This window comes from Lagenorhynchus albirostris, chromosome 9 (assembly GCF_949774975.1).
Source record: "Lagenorhynchus albirostris chromosome 9, mLagAlb1.1, whole genome shotgun sequence".
Classification (NCBI taxonomy): Eukaryota; Metazoa; Chordata; class Mammalia; order Artiodactyla; family Delphinidae; genus Lagenorhynchus; species Lagenorhynchus albirostris.
Window position 1 is genome coordinate 16054618 of NC_083103.1, and position 26339 is coordinate 16080956.

At 37.7% G+C, this 26339-nt stretch overlaps 1 protein-coding gene across 5 annotated transcripts in view; it reads right to left on the reverse strand.

Annotated features, from left to right (window-relative positions):
* HSD17B12 (hydroxysteroid 17-beta dehydrogenase 12) overlaps positions 1-26339 on the reverse strand; it is a 179620-nt gene that overhangs the window by 103261 nt on the left and 50020 nt on the right. For all 5 annotated transcript variants that reach the window (XM_060159370.1, XM_060159367.1, XM_060159366.1 and 2 more), the window contains 2 exons: positions 24792-24838; positions 17302-17377 (listed from right to left, as the gene is read on the reverse strand). In XM_060159370.1, coding sequence (XP_060015353.1) covers positions 17302-17377; positions 24792-24838 — 123 coding nt within the window. The remainder of the gene's footprint in view (positions 1-17301; positions 17378-24791; positions 24839-26339) is intronic.

A 26339-nucleotide genomic window follows, 5' to 3' on the forward strand; every position in this document is an offset into this window, starting at 1 on the left:
AGAATATGAGTCCAGGGCTTCCCTGGTGGCGCAGTGGTTGAGAGTCCGCCTGCCGATGCAGGGGACATGGTTTGTGCCCCGGTCCAGGAGGATCCCACATGCAGCGGAGCGGCTGGGCCCGTGGGCCGTGGCCGCTGAGCCTGCGCGTCCGGAGCCTGCGTGTCTGGAGCCTGTGCTCCGCAACGGGAGAGGCCGCAGCAGTGAGAGGCCCACGTGCCGCAAAAAAATAATAATAATAATAATATGAGTCCACTCGTACTATAGATCCAACATAAATGCATGCACACTGGACATATATACACTACCAAACGTAAAATAGATAGCTAGTGGGAAGCAGCCACATAGCACAGGGAGATTAGCTCAGCACTTTGTGACCACCTAGAGGAGTGGGAGGGAGGGAGACGCAAGAGGGAAGAGATATGGGAACATATGTATATGTGTAACTGATTCACTTTGTTATAAAGCAGAAACTAACACACCATTGTAAAGCAATTATACTCCAATAAAGATGTAAAAAAAAAAAAATGCATGCACACGTGCTCCAAAAGACATACACCAGGATTGTTCCCAGTAACATCACTGATATGAACAACCCAAATGTCTATCAACAATGGAACAGATAGCTGAATTGTGGTATATTCAATAAATGAACTATACCTACATGTAAAAATACAGATGAAACTCACAAGCATAATGCTGAGTTGAAGAAGATGAAACTCAAAAAATACATATCGGGCTTCCCTGGTGGCGCAGTGGTTGAGGGTCTGCCTACTAATGCAGGGGACACAGGTTCAAGCGCTGGTCTGGGAGGATCCCACGTGCCACGGAGCAGCTGGGCCCGTGAGCCACAACTGCTGAGCCTGCGCATCTGGAGCCTGTGCTCCGCAACAAGAGAGGCCACGATAGTGAGGGGCTCGCACACCGAGATGAAGAGTGGCCCCCGCTTGCTGCAACTACAGAAAGCCCTTGCACAGAGATGGAGACGCAACACAGCCAAAAATGTAAAAAATACATACTGTATCATGCAATGTATATAAAGGCCAAGGAAGTCAAAGCTAAATGATAACATTAGGAATTAAGATAGTGATTACTTCAGGGGAGGAAAGAAGTAGTAATTGGGAGGGAGTATGTGATTCCCTCAACTCTGTGATCACTCACTAACCTGTACATGAGTATTTTTATAGTTTTCCCACATCCTAAGTTTATATTGTTTTCAGTATTAACATTTACAGGTATATTTCTGTTATAAGACAAAAGCAAAATGAACGGAAAATATTTATAAAGTGTACCTATACCATACTAGAAGTATATTTTATTGAAGATAAGACATATCCAAGTGATACAAGTGTTCTACCATACCCTGCAAATGAAACAGCATTTCTCTTTAGATGTGCTGCTTAGAAAGACTGTAAAGGATAATAGAGGTTGCAAACTCAAATGTCCTCAGGGGCCAAACACATTTCTCAGGTGTGTGAAAAGGCCCTAATAAAAGTACATATGCATGCACTGTCAGAGTGGGGAGGGGCTGGGACACCCTTGACAGGGCAGTCCCCACCCTAAAGGGCTAGTGGGTCACAACTCCAGCTGATTGCTGCCCTATAGGAATGTTGGGCCTAGGGTTAAGAGATCATTTGGATTTTCAAAGGCAGGCATAAATTACAATTTACTTAATTAAGTGACACGTGCTGACTTTTAAAAGAAAAAGCCCAGCAAATCTCATCTAGAAGGCACCTGTTTGAGATACCAGAGGAGAAGAGTGCTATGGGAACAGGTCCCAAAGGTACTAGCAAAAAAAAAAAAAAAAAAAAAAAAAAGGTACTAGCAAGAGATACCAGCTTGGGATTCAAGACACCAGCAAAAGGCTGGCTTTTAGAGAAGAAAACATTTCTTCCTCTGAAGAGGATAAAAGTCCAGGCATATAGAGACATAGGCTGAGTAATCAGGTCCTTTGTTAGAAGGAAACAATAAGGAATGGCAGAGAAGGTGTGGGTTTCCAGCAATGGTTTCCCAACTTCACTGCAACAGGCCCTTTTATCAAAAGACCACAGAACTCCATGCACAAAACTGATAAAAGCAGAGTGACCAACACTGAAGCAGAAGGAAAGCTGGAGTCCCACCCATGAGGGTGCCCCCGATCTCGCTGGAGGTCCAACATACAACCACATAGACCACTACTGAAAGACACACAAAGGATGAATAACATTCATCCTCCTCATTCATTCTAGAATTGGGTATGACAGCAGCATCTTCCATGATATTCAGAAATAGGAGTCCAAAACATGTATTCTAAGCAATTCAAGACTGGAAAACAAGGCGCACACTCAAGACACCTTGGAAATCTAGATTAATACCATAAAGGATAACTTGCGGAGGAGAGATGAATAATTAGAAGTGTCACCCAGGAGTGGAAGGAAAACTAGACCTGCAGTTAGATGGTCTGCAATTAAAGATCATGCTGCCTAGTATGTGATCTTGGGTAACCTTGCCAGCTTGTCCTCATGATTGTTCTAAGGATCAATTATGAATGTTTATTTCATTACTTATTCAGGAAATATCTCAAATATTACTGGAAGACTGTTTTCAATCAAAGCTTGTTTTAATATAAACAGTTTTATTTAGTTATGTTAGGGTTTTACTAATTCAAAGTCCTCCTTAAATACACAGTTGGACATGGCTGTGTCTTAAAAAAATAAAAAGAATACATCCATGCAATCAAAGTGCTCACATGTACTTATCACTAATCCAATGCTAATAACTGTAACAGGCAACTGCATTCAAAAACAGTCACAATGCAAATTTAGCATAGTTTGTTCTTTATTCTTTTGACGCTAAGTAATTCTGACATTATGTTTTTGAAACGTACCTTCCCAAAAGTTATCATTCAGTTACCCAGCCACACTATTTAAAGTATATTTAAGAGCACGGGGGTAAAGGATAACACAGCACAAGAAGCCAAAGGTACAAACCCTGTCCACCTCTGCCATTCTAGCTATACTTGGCTTCTCAGACTTAGCTTCCATATTTATAAAATGAGGGTTTTAGTTCATCGGTAGTTACTAAACAGAGATGCCCTTTTAAAACAGTGTAGAGTGTGCTTCTCAAACTACACATGCCTAAACATGATTCTATGCATTCCACGAAAGTGATTATATTTATATTTGTGGCTTAGTATTTTAATCAGTTACTGAAGAGTGATTACATTTTAGATTTTATACATCTCTACAGCATTAAACAGGATGGAAGCATAATAAAAAGCTGACTATCAATACTTTCTGAATATTACTAGTAGCCTGCTGTCCTTAAATATTAATTCTATTGTTTTTTAATAGCAAACGAATAAAATAGTTCAAAATTTATGAAATTTCCTGTCAGTTTTAATGGATGCATCTTCTCTTTGATTCTATTATTAGATATAACAGTAGGTCATTTAAATTTGATTTGTAGTTATTTTAAAGATTATCATATAACATAAATTATACATTTAATAAGTGATAGTATAAAGAGATTATTAAAACAATGGATAACTGACAAGAAAACATAACTTCACTTGATGGGAAAATCACAATAAAGTGAACCTTTTTCATAAAACTTTCAAAAATACTTTCTCTCTGTGATAAAAAAGAAAGCAATCCCTATATCAGACTACTGAACTTTATAAATGTTTCAAAGAATATGCCTTTCTACAAATTCTTTTATTAAAGCCGAAGGCTGTACCCCAAATTACAATTATCCACTTAAAACAACAACTAACAATTTAAAAGTAGGAGGAGAAACACCAATCATCTACTTGAATGGGAGCAATTTCAGAACACCTTGGTCCCACATTTCCCCAACCAAAAAAAAGCGTTTTATACAAACGTCACTGAACCATCAATAACCTGATTGGAAAGACCACTTACTGTTTTAAAGAAACCACACCAGCATAAGCAAATATTTTAATTAAGAGGTATAGCTAGTGTCTGGCCACGATGCAGTACACTCCCACACGCCAAATGCCAGCTGTAGAACAGCAACATTCAAGCAGCTGCCTTAATTGGAGATGCAGACCAACACATGCTAATTTGGCTGGGCCAACTAATTGGTAGGTATGCTACATTTCTAACAAAATATCCACCCATATTACAGATGTTTTTCTCTATCGGAGTAAACGATTGGTAACAAACAGTAAGGAAGCTGAAATAAGCTACACTTGGTGAAATTGTTTAGTTGGACAGCTTTACAACAGGATCCTGCATTACCTCAGAAAAACACTTGTGCCAAAACTGAAACATCAGCTAAATGTCAAAAGCATCTCTTTGTGCAATATTAAGAATATTATAAGGTTTCATAATGACTCTTCAGTCACCAAAACAATACTTGCTAAGTGGGCACAACCCCCTTATTCATGCCAGGCCCTGTGCAAATGTCTGCAAAAGAACTGAGTCCTTTTCTCTCATGCAGACCAAACGTTTACAGACATGTGCAAAGACAGAAATTATATTTACTAGAAAATCTATAATGGTAGAAAAAATGGGGGGGGGCTTCCTGCTTATAGCCATGCTGGTGTAACAGAAACCAGGTTTACTCTATCACTTGAAACTTTAAAAACTTGACAAAATATATGAAACAATGGTGTTTAGACATTGCACAATAGACAGTTCAGGAGAGGTATATCTAATAGAAGGGAAATAAATAAGGTGACCCCTATGGTTGCCCTAGCTTATTGCCCAGTTAGGTCTTCTAGACTGGGATAAAGAGAGAACTCACATAGAGATGAGCAGTATCCCGTGAGCTGAGGAAACAGACTTGAGCATTTGGGAAAGACAGAGCCTGCAGAATTAGCAGACAGAGTAAAGAGAGAGAGTGAGTGAGAACACGAGCAAGACATATACATACAGTTGATCCTTGAACAACTAGGGAATCCAGGTGCTGACCCCCTGCACAGTTGAAAATCGACATGTAACTTTACAGGCAGCACTCCGTATCTGCAGTTGTGCATCTACAGATCATGTAATATATATTGAAAGCAATCTGTGTATAAAGTGGACCCATGCAGTTCAAACCAGTGTTGTTCTTGAGAGAGAGACAGAGAGAACATGCTATATTCTATATGTTCCAGAAAGTAGAGGGTGGTCATTTTAAAAAAAGATAAGAAGATATTTAAAAAAAAAAACCCTAAATTTTTATATATAGAGACAAATACAATGTCTGGATTAAAAAATATATGTATGTACTAACAGGAATAATAGTAGATTAGACACTGCAGAAAAAAGGCTGGTGAATGTGAAGGCATAGCAAGAGACACCATCCAAAGTGAAATACAGAGAGAAAAGAGACTGAAAAAAAGAAGAGCACACTATCAGTGAGTTGGGGGACAACTTCAATCAGTTTAATATACTGAATCAGTCTAATATAACTGAAGTCCTGGGAAATGGGTGAGGGATAGAAAAAAATATTTGATGAACTAATGGCCAAAAGAATGACAGCAGACTTCTTGTCAGAAACACTGCAGGCCAGAAGGCAGTGAAGCAAAATAGTTAAAGTATTGAGGGGGGCGAGGGGGGGAAGAACCTGTCAACTTAAAATTTTATACCCAGGGAAAATATACTTCAAAAATAAAGGTTTTGGGGCTTCCCTGGTGGCGCAGTGGTTGAGAGTCCGCCTGCCGATACAGGGGACACGGGTTCGTGCCCTGGTCTGGGAGGATCCCACATGCCGCGGAGCGGCTGGGCCCGTGAGCCATGGCCACTGAGCCTGGGCGTCCGGAGCCTGTGCTCTGCAACGGGAGAGGCTGCAACAGTGAGAGGCCCACGTACCGCAAAAAAATAATAATAATTAAAAAATAAAGGTTTTTTCAGATATACGAAAAGAACTCGTCACCAGCAAACCAGCACTACTAGATATGTTAAAGGACATCTTGCAGACAGGAAAAAAAAGTCCTGAAATCTTTATTTACACAAAGGGATGAAGAGCATCAGAAATGGTAATATGAAATACAGTTTAAAATACAACTGAACTAAGGCAAAAGTACTTTGTTACACAGTCCATACACACAGAGAAACAGAATATATGGAAGTATAGGATCATCAGGTTCATATGCTACACATGAAGTAGTACACTGTGATAAGTTAAAGATGTACCCTGCAAAATCAAAAGCAATCACTAAAAACAAACAAAAAAGATGTACAGCCAATAAGCCAAGGGAGAAAATGATATGTAATAATAAAAACCGTGCTATTAACCCAAAAGCAGGCAGGAAAAAAAAAAGGAAACGAACAGATGGGACAAATAGAAATCAAAGAGTAAACTGGTAAATTTCAACACAATCATATCAACAATGACATTAAACGTTAATGGTCTGAGCATACCAATTAAATGACAGGAATCATCAAATTGGGTAAAAAGCAAGACCAAATCTATGTTGTCTACAAGAAACCCATTTTAAATATGAAGTGCATACAGACTAACAATAAAGACAGAAAAAGATATATCGTGCTAACACTAATCAAAAGAAAGTTGGATGCTAAAACTAATCACAAGAAATTTGGACAAAGTAGATTTCAGTGCAAAGAACAATACTATCAAGCAACTCTCTGTTTTAAATTTTAAAACACCTTTTCTTTTCTGACTAATAAGTGCTCACTTAAATCAGAGAAAACTCAAAAGTTACCAAGCAAGGACAAAACTTCTAATGCTTTAAATGTGCTAGGAATTTCAGAAGATGCATTCTCAAAGAAATGACCAGCTCAAGCAGTGATACTTTAAAAAGTCAAACAGATATTTGGCTAGCAACTAATAGTTATTTAAAATTACAGTAATACAAACTTTTGAAATATTTTTAATAATGGTATCCAATTTGTATGTAAACTAATTAAGGCAAACTGTTGGCTAAATTAGAGCTGGTTTGATCATTTTAATTTTTAAAATAGTTCTGTCTTCTTTCTGATCATATCATAGTATGAAATATAATGCACTGTAACATTTCATTCTTTGAGCTTTTAAATTTTCTTCACAGGTTTTACTGGTTAGATGTATTATCACTGCTTCCACACATACAATTTAAAGTCATAAAAACTGATGTCTTTATTAAAGGGTTATTAGCTCTTCTAAATTACAGACAATGCTGCAAATCACTTGATCTTAATCACTGTTCCCGTCTTCCGTGTAAAACTTTCAAATGCCATATCTGACAAACTTGGTATCAATAATCATTGTACTGCTCTGCAACGTCACTGTAAATAAACTTCTATAATTCTAATTGGCCTTACGATACCATACTAATATCACAGTGAGTTAAATAATGAGGAATCTTTGATTACCTGACCAATTTCTAAAGACTAAAATTATTAAAGAAAACTCTAATTAGGATAGCAAATTTAGTGTGGTATATGCTTCATCTTATGATAAGAGAACACAAAGTTAATACATTTTAAGTTACAGGTGAAAGTGTTAATTTGCAATCTAAATATATATATTATATATATATATGTGGGTATATAAAATGTGTTAAAATCTACAAAGATAGCTTATGAATTAAACAGTTTAAAACCAGTTGATGAGAAGAAACTTTATCTTTGATAATATAGTCTTCTCTCAACAAGCAAGCTATAAAAAAATTATTCTGTGCCTTCAGTACCTAGCCTGGCCAGGTTCCTCAACTTCCCAGAACACTCTCACTTCCTAACAGCCAGTTAACTTTTTGAGCTTTTGTGTTGACCTTTGTCATGACCCTTAAACATTTTTTAACAAAAGTTTCTTGTTTCTGAAAAAGCTAGATTTCATAACAATTACTGTTTCTTGTACCTATGCTTTATTTTAATTACCGTCACTCCAAACCAAGACTGTAATCATTTCTTGTCTTGGGCACCTATGACTTATGCTTATATTTCCTGCAATCACTAGTCTCCTGGCAACTCGTTATGATACTGCCTTCGCAAACTTAAGCCTCAAATTAAAAATAATAAAATTGTTAACATATATTTTACACCCAAACTATCTCTGGTACTTCCCAGATAGCCACTAGGTAGCACTATTGAGCAAGGAGGCTATTAGGAAGAACTAAATGTAGTATTCTCCATATCTTTAATTAGCTTAACTCTATCATAAGAGCTGCCCTGTTTACCAAGCCCATAATATGAGCAGACCCATGGTGTAACTAATAATGAATATGGTTCAACACTTGTATACTTTTCAGGGTGGACAGAACATATTCATGATCCTGTGCGAAGACTGGCACAATGATGTAAAGAAAATGATTTCTAAGATTATGTTTATAAGTATTAAATACTCTTGTTAATTGGTGGCATGTTTAAAACACACTTCATCGAAGTCCCTAGAGATGTATTTATCAATGCCTTTAGTGTCCATCATAAGGCCTGTGCCCTCAGAATAATCATTGACTAACTCATTAATTAGCTGTATATTATACCCCAATCGGGGATTCCATTCTAACACTGTTAATTACTGTAATAAATTAACGAGAGACCAGTTAATATCAGTCTTATTAACAGGTAGTTTCTACTTTTCCTTCAAGCATGCCAAAAGACCAGGCCATAAGCTGGAGGTGAGAAAACTGAGTCTGTAGGATGAAACATTCAAAGAAGAAAGCCTGGATAAAGCCCTATATCAGTATTCTTGACTATCACTGACTCATGGGTCAGGTTTCCTGCCTAGCGTAACCCAACATCACCACCAAGAGCAGACTCTTGGACAGACTACCAGAAACCTGAGTCAGCGTTTACAAGACTCTTTAATTCGAAAATCACATACTTTGTAAAGCCACGCTGCTGACCCAAGATTCAATGGAACAAGAATTAATTCTGCAAGACTGAATGGAGGGCTTCCCTGGTGGCGCAGTGGTTGAGAGTCCGCCTGCCGATGCAGGGGACACGGGTTCGTGCCCCGGTCCGGGAAGATCCCACATGCCATGGAGCAGCTGGGCCCGTGAGCCATGGCCGCTGAGCCTGCGCATCCGGAGCCTGTGCTCCGCAACGGGAGAGGCCACAACAGTGAGAGGCCCGCATCCAGCAAAAAAAATAAAATAAAATAAAAAGACTGAATGGAACCCATGAGGGAAATTTAATAGTAGTTTTGACAAAATATCTTCCTCCTTCATTTTTCACTAAGTCTCATGGTGGCCGGCTATACTTGGGCAAATTGGAATGAAACACTCTTTGAATATGTTCCTCCTACTGATCCCTCTGAATTCAGGAAAAGCATTCTCTGGGACATCTTAATATACCTTACAAAATGTGGCAGACTATATTTTCCAAATCCAGATTTTATTTTCAAAAAAATATCTCCCTTCCCACATGTTCTCCAAGGTTACTATGTCACGCCCCCATCAAGAGGTGGTATCTTTTCCTGTCCCCTCTGAATCCGAGCAGGCTCATGACCGCTTTGACCAACAGAGTATAGCAAAAGTAACACCATGTGAATTCTGAGAGTAGGTCACCAAAAGATATTAGCTTCTGCCTGGTTCTCTCAGGACATTCACTCTGAGGAAAGACAGCTACCATGTAAGAAGTCCAACTACCCTGTGATGGACATGTTGGAGAAGCTACATGAAGGCACTGCAGTCAACAGTCCCAGCTATGCCATGGCACCAAAGTGGGAAGAAGCCATCTCAGATCTTCCAGACCAGACAATCCACCCGCTAAGGATCACTGAGTGACCTCAGTAATGCTATGACAGGCAAAAAATTGTCCCCCGAGTCTCAGCAAAATCCCTGACCAGCAGAATCTGTGAGCATCTCAAACGGTTATTTTACATTGATAAGTTTGGGGTAGTTTGTTATGTGGCAATAGTAACTGGAACATAAACTAGTAAATTGTTAGGTTGATTGAAAGATGGAAATTGTGTAGAAAATACAGCACATTTTTTATAAGGTTTTTTCTTCTTTTTTTTTTTTTTTTGATGTGAACCATTTTTAAAGTCTTTATTGAATTTGGTACAATATTGCTTGTTTTATGTTTTGGTTTTTTGGCCACAAGGCATGTGGGATCTTAGCTCCCCGACCAAGGATTGAACCGGCACCCCCTGCATTGGCAGGCAAAGTCTTAACCACTGGACCGCCAGGGAAGTCTCTACAACTCATACTAATCGGCCTTGTCTGCAAAACTAATCAGGACAATGGTCACATATTACACAACATGTCTTTACCGAGTTCTTATACTTTACACAGCAATGTAATTATTTGCATAGGCTCACTAAGAATCTATCTTTCTCCTTACCAGGATATAATTAGACAAAACAAATTTGTAGCTACCACCATGCCAGAAATGTTTCATTTAATAATAAATCTCACTTAATTAGGCATGACAAGCCCACTAGTAAGGAATTACACTCCCATATGGAGAAATAATGCTTCAGTGACCTGCCAGGAAACTAGCCTGGTACCTGCTCTGTGGCTTGAGGAGTCTCCGTCTTACAGGTACACAGAATGTCACTTTCTGGAAGGCCAGGAACGTTGAGTGATTTGAGGAACTTGGAGTAAGAGGATACTTCTACAGTCATAGGTACTACAGGCAAAAGCATTAGAGGCAAACTGAATGAAATTTTGGTTCCTGATGGCTCCTGACCTTGAAATAGGTTAATTCTAAGGGCAATAAAAATATTTCTGGCACTACAGAAAGTGATAAAAAAATATACATATATGACTCTAGAGGTTGCATGAGATTAACTCTAATCCTACTATCATGTGATTCTAGTTTTTTTTGTTTGTTTTTAATATTTATTTATTTATTTGGCTGCACCGGGTCTTAGTTGCAGCACATGGGCTCTTAGTTGCGGCATGCAGGATCTAGTTCCCTGACCAGGGATCGAACCCAGGCCCCCTGCATTGGGAGCACAGAGTCTTAACCACTGGAACACCAGGGGAGTCCCAGTTCTAGTTTTATTAAACACAAAACAAAAAGATCTTTATGTGTTCAATAGTGCCTCATTGCCCTTATGTAGCTGAAATAAGCTAAATATACAAAGCACCATATTAACAATACCGATAGTGCATCAGAAAACCATGGAACAAACATGTTTGGTCAAATCCACACCTTAACTGCACAGATATGATCATAGGTAAGGACTGAAAAAGTGAAACTGATACTGTTCACCTTAACCTATTCCTCTGTCGACTACAGACCAATAAGATTTACATTTCTAAAAGTTTTTCATTTTAAAGCCATGAAATTTCAGAGCCATCCTAAAGGTTTTCACCCTGATATAAGTCACAAAAAAAGGAAACATCATATTTGCTTTTTTTATGCAAAGACAGAAATGTGTTTTTATAATCCAAGCTGATTAAACTGTATGCAATGAGAATTATTGATTGCCACATAATAATATGAACTATTAAGAACCCCATCTCTATATTCTGTGAACCAACAGGTTGTTCTGAAAGCCAGTCTCCTGTGCATTGTGCTTTACTGCAAGTAAAAACTCAGAGTTCAAAAATTATCCAGGGCTTCCCTGTTGGCGCAGTGGTTGAGAGTCCGCCTGCTGATGCAGGGGACACAGGTTCGTGCCCCGATCCGGGAAGATCCCACATGCCGCGGAGAGACTGGGCCCGTGAGCCATGGCCGCGGAGCCTGCACGTCCGGAGCCTGTGCTCCGCAACAGGAGAGGCCACAACAGTGAGAGGCCCACGTACAGAAAAAAAAAAAAAAAAAAAATTATCCATTGAGTTTTTTTTCCTTGACAAATCAAGATCGATAAAAATACTTAATATATTCATAATCCTGGCTAACAATGATAATAAAATAAGCTAATTATATGTGTGATGACTTTCAGTGTGTCACTTTCAGTGACAGACATCCTTACAAAGAACTGTAATTTCATCTAAGCAATCAATCCTGAGAAAGCAGTTATCCATTGTTGGCGAAACATTTAGTTCCCTATGAAATTGTATATAATCCTTTTAGATTTTTTCTGAAGAGCTATGATGAGTAGACTGTCTTCCACATTCACCAGGAATTACTTCTCAAGGAATTACTTCTTGGGGATAGAATCCCCAAGTTTACATGACAGTAGCGAGTTAGAGGGTGAAAGGAGGCCTATTTCTCGCCAGTTGGTACTTAGTTTCTTTTTCAATCTCCGCCTTCCCTCTGAGATAGGGAAGAAAGAGGGATGAGTTTAACCAACTGGAGTGAGTGTAAGAGCTGGACTAGGAGAGACAAGTTAGTCTAGTTAAATGAACTTGTTTGACTTCTGTTTCCTGACTGAACTCTGACTGATACAGAAATTGGTATCAGGAGTGGAAGCCCAAAATACAGACCTCAAAAGACTTTTATATTGGTTTGATGTGATGCAGTAGCATCACTACTAATCAAATTAACAGTGATTGCTGATTGTAGCAAAGTATCTACTGAAGAAGTGTCTTAAAGGATTTGAGTTTGGGAGAAATGATGACTACAAAGACTTGGAAAAGCAAATCAAAACCACATGGAGATATCACCTCACACCTGTCACAATGGCTATCATAAAAAAAAAACCACAAATAACAAATGTTGGCAAGGATATGGAGAAAAGGGAACCCTTCTACACTGTTGGTGGGAATGTAAATTGCTACAGCCACTATGGAGAACAGTATGAAGGTTTCTCAAAAAACTAAAAATAGAACTAAATGACCCAGCAATTCCACTCCTGGGTATATATCAAAAAAAAAAAAACCCAAAAATACTAATTCAAAAAGATCCATGCACCCCAATGTTCATAGCAGCATTATTTACAATTCCCAAGATATGGAAGCAACCTAAGTGTCCACCAATAGATGAATGGATAAAGAAGAGGTGTGTATATATACAATGGAATACTACTCAGCCATAAAAAAAGAATGAAATTTTGCCATTTGCAGCAACGTGCATGGACTTGGAGGGTATTATGCTAAGTGAAATAAGTCAGATAGAGACAAATACTGTAAGATATCACTTACATGTGGAAACTAAAAAATACAACAAACTAGTGAATATAACAAAAAAGAACAAGACTCAGATAAAGAAAACAAACTAGTGGTTATAAGTGGGGAGAGGGATGAGTGGAGGGGGAATACAGGGGTAGAGCAATAAGACATACAAACTACTAAGTATAAAATAAGCTACAAGGATATATTGTACAACACGAGGAATATAGCCAATATTTTATAATAACTATAAATGGAGTATAACCTTTAAAAACTGTGAATCACTGTATTGTATACCTGTAATATATACTACTGTCTATCAACTATACTTCAATAAAAAACAAAGACTGTGGTATGTGGCTTCTTCTGAATGCACTGGAGCTCTTACGGAAAGAAAATGACAAGCTTGGGTCTTTAAGCTTTCAAGCTCACATTTATGATCAGGATCCAGAGAACTTCTATGACAGCCCCAATAAAAACTTTTATGTCTTATAGCCACAGAGCTCACCTGGCTAACATCAGATTTAACTGTGCCATCTGCAGAATTACAATGGAAGGTGAATTCCACAGACGCACCACATTTCACGGATGAAAGTGAAACTGAATGAGAAAGAATGAGACCCTGAAACTGGGGATGAGGATATTTGGGTGGACTCTGCTGAAGCTAAGAATCTGGATACACACACTGCCCCCTCAATGCTACTCTGAGCCTCCCTTGCCAGTGGAAATAGAAATCGCCTGCTCTCCTGTATCTGAAGAGATTAGCTTTCCCTGGCTTGAAATTCCTGTAATAACCTCACCATAAATATTGGGTTCGCCAAAAGTTCATTCAGGTTTTTCCCAAACGAGCTTTTTGGCCAACCCAATATATGGGTAATTTGCTTGCAAGGGAATTCCTCTTCTCCTCAAGACCTAGCTGGACCATCCCTTACCACCACCCGTAACAGGGTTATATACTGACATTCTCTGGGGAACAAGTACAAAGTCTGATTCATGAAGTAATAATTTATACACAAAAATAGTTGTCAAATTTTGCTAATTTTTATTGGTAGAAACCTGGAAAAATCTGTGTGAGAATAGATTCTAAGAGTGTTAGACTAAGGAAAACAAAATATAACACCAGATTGGGCCAATATATTTTATATGAGTCACTTACTAGAGATTTAGGATTTAACGGTTAGCTTATACAGCTAGAAGGGGCTCTAAGAGTTAACATGTTGCTGACTGAAATTTGGACTCCATGATAGCCCACATTTAATAAGATAGGGAGGCCACAACTTCCCATGGCATAATCTAGAGTCAAGGACCCAAAAGCATAAGCAAATAGAAATGCTGGAGTGAATCTATCATTATAACTTACACACAATCCCTCTACCACTGTACCCCCAAGACGGCCCAGTAGATAGCTCCTCACTAAGGCTCCAGCTTGTCCATCATACGGGCAAAAGGTCATTAGTCTGGCCATTTCACACTCTGCCAGTCATAAAATTTGCCATGTTGCTACAACATAAGAACTCCCCATTTTCTCTCTCTGGTCCCTTATTTTTTCCTTCATGGTACTTAATACAAACTGCAATTATTTATTTGTCTTTTTTTGGTTTTGCTTATTTTGGTTTTGTTTATTGTTGTGGGGTTTTTTTTCCTATTTGTTTTTTCTGTCTCCTCCACTTGCATATATGTTCCATGAGGGCAAGAACAGCATCTACCTTGTTCACTACTGTATCCTAACTGCCTAGCACAGTACCTGGTACACAGGCATTCAATAAAGATTTGCTGAAGGCATAAACAGAGTTAGTCTGTCTTCACAATATTAAATTCTGGTCCTTCCTTCTTCTGGAATACATATGTTCAGGAAAACATTATCCTCTCAAAGATGATTTACATCTGAGTTAAAAACTTGTACAAACTTATAAATCTCCTCTGTGTATTTATTTCTTCAGCCTAGAATGGATGACCTGGTCTGCTGATATCACCTCTTCCATTAAATTTGTATTATGCCCAGAAAAGCATTTTTCAAAATGTTCAACAACTAAAAAAAAAATGTTTTTCCTCATAATAAAGGTCATTTCAGTGCCTTTACCATCTGTTCCTTCATGAAAAATGTTTGAACAGGATCCTGTCTTTCTCCAGAATCACATTTCTGTCCACAGTCATGTGTCACCTCACATCACAAGTTAACCAAATTCTCAGATATCATTAAAGTATATCTTCTGACTCATTGGGCAATTTTTGTACAGCTTGGAGCACTTGCTGTGAGTGTCGTGAGGTAGCTTTTCTTGTTTCTGAATCAAATAAGTGGTGGATTAATTCATAGCATAGCATTTCAAAATTCAACGTTCCATTTAATCAAAAGCTTCTATTTTCTGCCTATGAACGTTTATTTCTAGCAACTAGTAAGTGCAGCATTCATTAACAGTCAGCTTTACAAACACACACACCCCACACACATACACACAACATTTTTATCACTATAAGAGTTATTATACACATGACTACAAGTAACTAAGAAAGAAACAGTACTAAGATCCAGGCAGTATGTTCAGTTCACCTACTACATAAGTAATAACTACCTCAGGCTCCTTAGTGTCATGGCTTAATTCAAATTCACACCTTAGCAAAACTACAAGATTCTGTATGTCTTGGGCCTTCAGGGTTGGTTTTACATAGTCGAAACCCTGAAAGTTAAAATCCTTAAATGCCCGAGACTTATTGAATATCTCACTTTTGTAAAGACCTGTGCTCTCAACATGGTTAAAAAAAAAAAAAGAAAAAAGATTTAACACACGTTATACTAGGAATCTATGAAGATCTGTTTTTCACCTAAAGATAAAGTGCATCAATGTGTAATCCGTCCAACAGGACCAGCTATGGTCTGGGTAGAAATAATAACAAAAATATACATCTCACAAGGATGTCTGAAGGATCAAAGAGGATAATACATGTGAAGGAATAAATCAATAGTAACGTACTATATAAATGTTAGTAGCAGGTGGTAATGTTAATAATAAAATAAGTATGTTGTGCACCTTAAACTGCCCTAATGTTATATGTCAATTATATCTCAGTAAAGCTGGGGAAAAAAGTAACAGAAAAATACAGTATATATCCTCTCTCATCTGAATGAATTAGGGCAGTTTGTTGGCTGGCTACATAGAGAAGTCAGTTACAGCAAGGAATCCTAGAAAATGATAAATACACACTGTAACCATTTTATTTTCAATTAAACCATGAATAAGTCCAATTCTTTCACCAATCCTTTGTGTAGCGCCAAGTCCTTATCCGATTTTAGATCTGCTACCTGGAATTCTAGTCTTTCTTACATAAACCACACTCATAATGCATTATTTATAATTGCAGTTTCAGCTCTCATAAAATGCAGCAAAAACTTCAACACATATGAAACAATCAAAACAAATTTCTTCTTACTTTTTCTAGTTTTCTCCAATATTTTGAATTTTTCTTGTTTACCCCTAACTTGACAGCCAATTTCTTTCTTTCTTTCTTTCTTTTTTGGCTGCACCATGGGACTTCTGGGATCTTAGTTCCCAGACCAGGGATCAAACCCGGGCCCAGCAGTGAATGTGCTGAGTCCTAACGACTGGACCACCATGGAATTTCTGACAGCCAATTTCTAAAAAAACTTGCTTTTCTCAGTTTTTTCAGAGCTTTTAACTTAGTTCTTGTATTCCCCTTTTTAAACCAGTATTGCATCAGTTTACAGAATATTAATAACAAATGCACCCAGCATAAGTAAGTTTGGAAACAAATATAACTGACTGTTCATAAGTAAACCATTTGACCTGTAGGAATAAAAGCAGACAAGCACCATACTGAGAAGCCTACAGGTCACAAATAGTTAGCATACTGGGAACATGAGTCAGTACATTTTACCAAGGAAATGGACAGCACTGGTTTATCCAGCTGGTTGGTTAACTGAATGTCAGTTGAAAGAGTTTTTGCCATATTATAATTCAGGTTTCAAGCATAACTAAGAAAAAAGTTCAAAGAAGTTTCCCTGTCACATGTATATATGTTACCTTTTGCATTTCTTCCTCAATCATATATGATATACCATTTAAAGACAATGAAGTCAAAGAGTAAAAAAATGCAAGAATATTTAAATGAAACAACAGAAAAGGAATTCAGATATTTAAGGAGAACATGATAAAATGATCAGAGAACTTGACTCCTGACAAAAGAACCTAAACGAGTCAGTTAAAGACATTTTAAGCAAATTATAATAGTCCTATATTAATTTGAAAAAACTGATGATCCATCTGTGAAACATCCCATTAACAGCATGAAAAAGCAGCTTTCTGAACTATAAATAATTATGTCAATGCTCGATATCTGCTTGAAAACATTAAATTTAGACTAGCTATATTCCTTTTGTGATCATAACGGGAGGAAAGGGTGATGTGAGAACTTACTTATTTCACTGGAAACCTGGTTCAGTTTGTCCTGTGATCTGCTGATAAGGACAATCTTCATTCCGCGCTTTGCTAACTAAAACAATAAAAGAGACACCAAACAGTTGAATGACACCTGCGTGTTTCACTTTAAAATGTAAATTATTGATAGATACAGTGTCATTTTAAGAAAATCTGACCATATGGTAATCCAAGTTAAAAAACTAATAAACCCCAGTGCAATGAATGGGCAAAACAAATGAAGACTTTACAAAAAGATTCCCCAAAGGGTTATCTTTCTCAATCAAGCTAGTATATAAAAGTCATAGGGTTTTAGAAAAAGGAAGACTTTTACTGTTATTTTGGACTTGTCTATACTTAGTTTTTTTTAATCATAAGTATCTATTACTTTTTTAATTGAAAAATTAGCTTTAAAAACGTTTTCATTTTAGAGAGGATACATGAAGACTACAGAACTGGCAAAGAAAACCACAGTTAAAATGTTAGGAATTCCGGGCTTCCCTGGTGGCGCAGTGGTCGAGAGTCCGCCTGCCAATGCAGGGGACACGGGTTCGTGCCCCGGCCCGTGAAGATCCCACATGCCGTGGGGCAGCTGGATCTGTGAGCCATGGCTGCTGGGCCTGCACGTCTGGAGCCTGTGCTCCACAATGGGAGAGGCCACAACAGAGAGAGGCCCATGTACCGCAAAAAAAAAAAAAAAAAAAAAAAAGTTAGGAATTCCTAAAAATTGAATCAATTTTAAAATGTTTATTTAAACATTAGACTTTATGGACTACAAAGGCAAACTAAGATAGTTTATTGGATGACTTAAAAAAGAAATTCCTGAGGGGTACCCTCTATGTACCTCCCCAGTGCTGTGTAAGTGCTTCATAGAATGAATGATTTATGGGAACATGGTTTCTACCCCAGAGACCCATAAATATAGTGGCAGAGGAAAAAAACACTGATATACACAGAACTTTTTAGTGAACTACTCCAGACAGTATATAAATGAGAATAAATTAGGTGCTATGAACTATAAGTGATTTAGTGAACTAATTTTCCAGTCCTAAATCCTCAAGCCAACTTTTATTAACAGTAGTACTGCAAATGAGAAGATATGGAAGAACATTTTTTATAAAGATAATTAAGGTTGGTAATAATTTACTAAATTAATCATTTATAAAACATCTAAAGAACCCATGAATATATACTGATAGTTTTTCTAAAAAATTAATGGGGGAGGAAGAACAAGGAAAAGCTGCTTTTTATAGAAAAACAGCATCTACTGTAAATGTAAAAGGACAGATATCATTATCATTAAAAAATTACCGGTTTTCTTCCCTAACTTAGGAAAGGAAATAGCCACCCAAGTCCAGGAAGCACAGACCCAGGCAGGATAAACCCAAGGAGAAACACACCAAGATACACAGTAATCAAACTGACAAAAATTAAAGACAAAGAAAAATTATTGAAAGCAACAAGGGAAAAACGACAAATAACATACAAGGGAACACCCATAAGGTTAAAAGCTGATTTCTCAGCAGAAACTCTACAAGCCAGAAGCGAGTGGCATGATATATTTAAAGTGATGAAAGGGAAGAACTACAACCAAGATTACTCTACTCGGCAAGGATCTCATTCACATTCAACAAAGAAATCAAAAGTTTTACAGGAAAGCAAAAGCTAAGAGAATTCAGCACCACCAAACCAGCTCTACAACAAATGCTAAAGGAACTTCTCTTAGTGGGAAACACAAGAGAAGAAAAGGACGTACAAAAACAAACCCATAACAATTAAGAAAATGGTAATAGGAACATACATTACTGATAATTACCTTAAACGTGAATGGATTAGATGCTCCAACCAAAAGACACAGGCTCGCTGAATGGATACAAAAACAAGACCCATATATATGCTATCTACAAGAGACCCACTTCAGACCTAGGGACACATACAGACTGAAAGTGAGGGGATGGAAAAAGATATTCCATGCAAATGGAAATCAAAAGAAAGCTAGAGTAGCAATACTCGTATCAGATAAAATGGACTTTAAAATAAAGAATGTTACAAGAGACAAGGAAGGATACTACATAATGATCAAGGGATCAATCCAAGAAGATATAACAATTATAAATATATATGCACCCAACAAAGGAGCACCTCAATACATAAGGCAACTGCTAACAGCTATAAAAGAGGAGATCGACAGTAATACAATAATAGTGGGGGACTTTAACACCTCAATTACACCAGTGGACATATCATCCAGACAGAAAATTAACAAAGACACACAAGCTTTAAATGACACAACAGACCAGACAGATTTAATTGATATTTATAGGACATTCCATCCAAAAACAGCAGATTACACTTTCTTCTCAAGTGCACACGGAACATTCTCCAGGATAGATCACACCTTGGGTCACAAATCAAGCCTCAGTAAATTTAAGAAAATTGAAATCATATCAAGCATCTTTTCTTACCAGAACGTTAGGAGATTAGAAATCAATTACAGGGAAAACAACTTAAAAAACACAAACACATGGAGGCTAAACAATACGTTACTAAATAGCCAAGAGATCACTGAAGAAAACAAAGAGGAAACCAAAAAATACCTAGAGACATGACAATGAAAACACGACGATCCAAAACCTATGGGATGCAGCAAAAGCAGTTCTAAGAGGGAAGTTTATAGCAATACAAGCCTACCTCAAGAATCAAGAAAAATCTCAAATAAGCAATCTAACCTTACACCTAAAGGAAGTAGAGAAAGAACAAGCAAAACCCAAAGTTAGTAGAAGGAAAGAAATCATAAAGATCAGAGCAGAAATACATGAAATAGAAACAAAGAAAACAACAGCAAAGCTCAATAAAACGAAAAGCTGGTTCTTTGAGAAGATAAACAAAATTGATAAACCATTAGCCAGACTCATCAAGAAAAAGAGGAAGAGGACTCAAATCAATAAAATTAGAAATGAAAAAGGAGAAGTTACAACGGACACTGCAGAAATACGAAGCATCATAGGAGACTACTACAAGCAACTCTATGCCAATAAAATGGACAACCTGGAAGAAATGGACAAATTCTTAGAAAGGTATAACCTTCCAAGACTGAATCAGGAAGAAATAGAAAATATGAACAGACCAATCACAAGTAATGAAATTGAAACTGTGATTAAAAACCTTCCAACAAACAAAAGCCCAGAACCAGATGGCTTCACAGGTGAATTCTATCAAATAGTTAGAGAAAAGCTAATACCCGTCTTTCTCAAACTCTTCCAAAAAATTGCAGAGGAAGGAATACTACCAAACTCATACTATGAGGCCACCATCATCCTGATACCAAAACCAGACAAAGATACTACAAAAAAAGAAAATTACAGACCAATATCACTGATGAATATAGATGCAAAAATCCTCAACAAAACACTAGCAAACAGAATCCAACAACACATTAAAAGGATCATACACCACGATCAAGTGGGATTTAGACCAGGGATGCAAGGATTCTTCAATATACACAAATCAATGTGATATACCATATTAACAAATTGAAGAATAAAACCCATATGATCATCTCAATAGATGCAGAAAAAGCTTTTGACAAAATTCAACACCCATTTATGATAAAAACTCTCCAGAAAGTGGGCATAGAGGGAACCTACCTCAACATAATAAAGGCCATATACAACAAACCCACAGCAAACATCATTCTCAATGGTGAAAAGCTGAAAGCATTTCCTCTAAGATCAGGAACAAGACAAGGATGTCCACTCTCGCCACTATTATTCAATATAGTTTTGGAAGTCCTAGCCACGGCAATCAGAGAAGAAAAAGAAATAAAAGGAATAAAAATTGTCACTGTTTGCAGATGACACGATACTATACATAGAGAATCTTAACGATGCCACCAGAAAACTACTAGAGCTAATCAATGAATCTGGTAAAGTTGCAGGATACAAAATGAATGCACAGAAATCTCTTGCATTCCTATACACTAATGATGAAAAATCTGAAAGCAAAATTAAGGAAACACTCCCATTTACCACTGCAACAAAAAGTATAAAATACCTAGGAATAAACCTACCTAGGGAGACAAAAGACCTATATGCAGAAAACTATAAGACACTAATGAAAGAAATTAAAGATGATATAGACAGATGGACAGATATACCATGTTCTTGGATTGGAAGAATCAATATTATGAAAATGACTATACTACCCAAATCAATCTACAGATTCAGTGCAATCCCTATCAAATCACCAGGGCATTTTTTACAGAACTAGAACAAAAAATCATAAATTCTGTATGGAGACACAAAAGACCCCAAATAGCCAAAGCAGTCTTGAGGGAAAAAAACAGAGCTGGAGGAATCAGACTCCCTGACTTCAGACTATACTATAAAACTACAGTAATCAAGACAATATGGTACCAGCACAAAAACAAATATAGATCAATGGAACAGGATAGAAAGCCCAGAGACAAACCCATGCACCTATGATCAACTAATCTATGACAAAGGAGGCAAGGATATACAATGGAGAAAAGACAGTCTCTTCAGTAAGTGGTGCTGGGAAAACTGGACAGCTACATGTAAAAGAATGAAATTACAACACTCCCTAACACCATACACAAAAGTAAACCCCAAATGGATTAAAGACCTAAATGTAAGACTGGACACCATAAAACTCTTAGAGGAAAACACAGGAAGAACACTCTTTGACATAAATCACAGCAAGATCTTTTTTGATCCATCTCCTAGAGTAATGGAAATAAAAACAAAAATAAACAAATGGGACCTAATGAAACTTAAAAGCTTTTGCAAAGCAAAGGAAACTACAAACATGACGAAAAGACAACCCTCAGAATGGGAGGAAATGTTTGCAAATGAATCAACATACAAAGAATTAATCTCCAAAATATACAAACAGCTCATGCAGCTCAATATTAAAAAAACAAACAACCCAATCCAAAACTGGGCAGAAGACCTAAACAGACATTTCTCCAAAGAAGACATACAGATGGCCAGGAAGCACATGAAAAGCTGCTCAACATCACTAATTATTAGAGAAATGCAAATCAAAACTACAATGAGGTATCACCTCACACCAGTTAGAATGTGCATCATCAGAAAATCTAGAAACAGCAAATGCTGGAGAGGGTGTGGAGAAAAGGGAACCCTCTTGCACTGTTGGTGGGAATGTAAACTGATACAGCCACTATGGATAAAAGCATGAAGGTTCCTTAAAAAACTAAAAATAGAATTACCCTATGACCCAGCAATCCCACCACTGTGCATATACCCAGAGAAAACCATAATTCAAAAAGACACATGCACCCCAATGTTCACTGCAGCACTATTTACAATAGCCGGATCATGGAAGCAACCTAAATGCCCATCGACAGATGAATGGATAAAGAAGATGTGGCACATATATACAATGGAATATTACTCAGCCATAAAAAGGAACGAAATTGGGTCATTTGTAGAGACATGGATGGATCTAGCGACTGTCATACAGAGTGCAGCAAGTCAGAAAGAGAAAAACAAATATCGTATATTAACGCATATTATGTGGAACCCAGAAAAGTGGTACAGATGAACAGGTGTGCAGGGCAGAAATAGAGACACAGATGTAGAGAACAAACGTATGGACACCAAGGGCGGGAAGCAGCGGGGCTGGTGGTGCTGGTGTGATGAATTGGGCAATTGGGATTGACATGTATACACTGATGTGGATAAAACTGATGACTAATAAGAACCTGCTGTATAAAAAATTAAATTAAATAAAATTCAAATTTTCAGAAAATTACCGTTTTTAAACCACCCTAGTAACAACTAATTTAGGTAAAAAACAGCAACACATGTTGGGTGGAAGATTGTTGGGAAATGAAATATCCATACAGTCTCAAAGTATCATCCCACAGATTCTTTATTAATTACAAAGGGGAAAAGGTACTTTTATAATGGAAAATTATGGTAGACAACATCTTAATAAATGATTTATTTTAACATAATCAATAAAGGAACAAATGGACTTCTTGTGGCTCCTGATAAGATAAACTCAAAAGAATACAGTATCACCTGTGTAGCATTCCTGCTAAAAAATACTTAACTTGAATATAATCATGAGGAAACAATCAGACAAACCCAAATTGAGAAATCTACAAAACACCTGGCCTAGGTTTTTTAAAAAATGCCACTGTTATAAAAGAAAAAAGAGAAAAAAAGGAGGGACTAGGGAACTCTCCTAGTCAAGAGATATGACATTAAGAAGCAATGCATGGGGCTTCCCTGGTGGCGCAGTGGTTGTGAGTCCACCTGCCGATGCAGGGTACGCGGGTTCATGCCCCGGTCCAGGAGGATCCCACATGCCGCGGAGCAGCTGGGCCCGTGAGCCATGGCCGCTGGGCCTGCGCGTGCGGAGCCTGTGCTCCGCAGCAGGAGAGGCCGCAACAGTGAGAGGCCCAAGTACCGCAAAAAAAAAAAAAAGCAGCAATGCATAATCCTTAAATGGATTTTGGAACAAAAAAAGAAGCTCTATGAAATACATTAATGGGACAATTGGGAAACTTGTATATGGACTGTATATTGTATAACAGTATTGTGTCAAGTTAAACTTCCTATGTGTGACCACTGTACTGTGGTTACAACGGTGAATATTCTAGTTCTCTGAAGTTTCAAGCTGAAATATTTAGGAGTGAACTGTTACAATGTCTGTAACTCCCAAATAGTCCAGCCAAATTATAAGTTAAATGTAGCAAAATGTTAACAGCTGGCGAATCCTTGTGAAAGGTGTATGGGTGTTCATTGTATACTCTTCCTGAAACTTTTCTGTAGTTTTTATACTCAAAATAAAAAGCTGGGAAAACAAAGGATTTTTTTTTTTAAAGGACAAATGAGAGATTCAATGGATCTGTCAGGACCTTCATCACAATCGGCCAATATCAGAGGCTACTGGTGCCTCTGTGGAACTGGAAGGCAGGGAAGCTCTCCTTCACAGGAGAGCTTTGTACAGTGGTCTTCAAACTAGCATGGTTTCCCTTCCTTCAATTACATTACAGAGAACTTGAATCTTTTGCCTGTGTCTGTCAATATCTGTCAATCCATCACAGTCCTTCTTGTGAAAATGATGCCATGGACTTGTTTGGAGATGTAACCACTCTAATAATCTGTCTACCTTTTGGAAAATAATCCAAAACAATTAACTTTAAAAACTGAGAACTGTCTATAGTTACACAATATAAAATAAAATTACACTAAAATTTTCACAACTCCAACTTTCCAGGATAAAAGTTTGACACACATTTTGCACAAAAATTTGTTTTAAAGTTGTGTTTAAGCGAACATAGCATTTCTAACAAGATCGAAACAAAGTACATCTATTATATAGTGTAACACTATATTTGTGCTTTTAACTTCAAAAATCAAAACTACTGTAAGAGATCATTCTATATCTGTTCTTATATTCTTATACCAAAAAGAAAAGTCTTGAAAAGTACCTACCTCTTCTGCATATGATTTTCCAATTCCATCAGTACTACCCGTGACAACTGAGAAAAGAAAATAGTAACAGTTTAGTTTAAGAATTATAATGGAGAACTGATCACAGTTAGGACCCACCAATTAGACACAAGAAGACCTGTGTAATACAGTTGACCCTTGAACAACATGGGTTTGAACTGCAAGGGTCCACCTATACGCGGATATTTTTTCCAATAAATACATACTACAGTACTACATGATCCAAGGTTGGTTGAATCCACAGATGCAAAACCTCGGATGCAAGATCCAGATACTGAGAACCAAACGTAAAGTTATACTTGAATTTCCAACTGTATGGAGGGTCTGTGCCCCTAACCCCCCCATGCTGTTCAATGGTCAATTGTACTTGATGTAAAAGATGGAGCAATTACCAGTGGCTCAAATTTAGGAATGAATATCCATGACAATGGCTAAAATTTAAAAGACTGCAATACCAAGTGTTGACAAGGATGTGGAGCAACTAGAACTCTCATACACTGCTGGTGGCACTGTAAATTGACACAGTCATTTTGGAAAAACGATTTTACATTATGTCCAGAAATAAATGTGTGCCTATCTATGACTTAACAATTTCCAAGAGGTAACAGGCATCATGTTACCAAAACAAGGTCCATGGTAGCTTTATTTACGTATAGTTGGTAAACAAGCCCAAATAATAAACTACAAGAGAATGAGTAAGTAAATTAGGATATATTAACACAGTACGCAATGAGAAGCCCGTGCACTGCAAAGAAGAGTAGTCCCCGCTCGCCGCAACTAGAGAAAGCCCGCGCACAGCAACAAAGACCCAACACAGCCAAAAATAAATAAAATAAATTTTTAAAAAAATCCTGGATAGCTCAGAATATGCCAGGACTAGAGATTATAAAATTTGCCTAAGGGATATCAAACCTTCCTTTTCTAGATTCTCCAGTTTTTGGAGTTTGTAATAGGTACTGTTAGAGCACCAACCACATCCTCCCTTCCAGCACAGAGGTCTTCAGGCAATCCTCTTGCCAGGAGTGTTATCTGCTGTCAGCTCACAAGTGAGCATCTCCCAGGAACTGCCCTGAGCCAAAGGGAGCTGCCTTGCCCAAGGTTATAGTTCCTACCCTGGGCAGTACATGTCTAATGACTGGTCCACACAAAGATCCAGCTCCCTTAGGCATCATTTAAGCATCTCTGAAGCACCATTCCAGGTTCAGAGCTTCCCGTGGGATCAGGTTTGACTCCTGCATCACAGTTTGACTTCTCCCTCTGCCCTACTCTGCTTCCTTTACTTCCTCACAGGTGCTCTTCCTGAGAGCATCCCCCAAAACACCCCCCACATACACACATCTCACTGTCCAAGTTTATTTCCTGATGAACTACTGACAGCCTACAGTCAAGCTCCTTCTTTTTAAAGTGATTTTATTTATGTCTAATACATAACTTAGTCCAAAAAAGATAACAGTTACAAATTTTTAGGCCAAAAGTACCAGGACTGGGGCTTCCCTGGTGGTGCAGTGGTTGAGAGTCTGCCTGCCGATG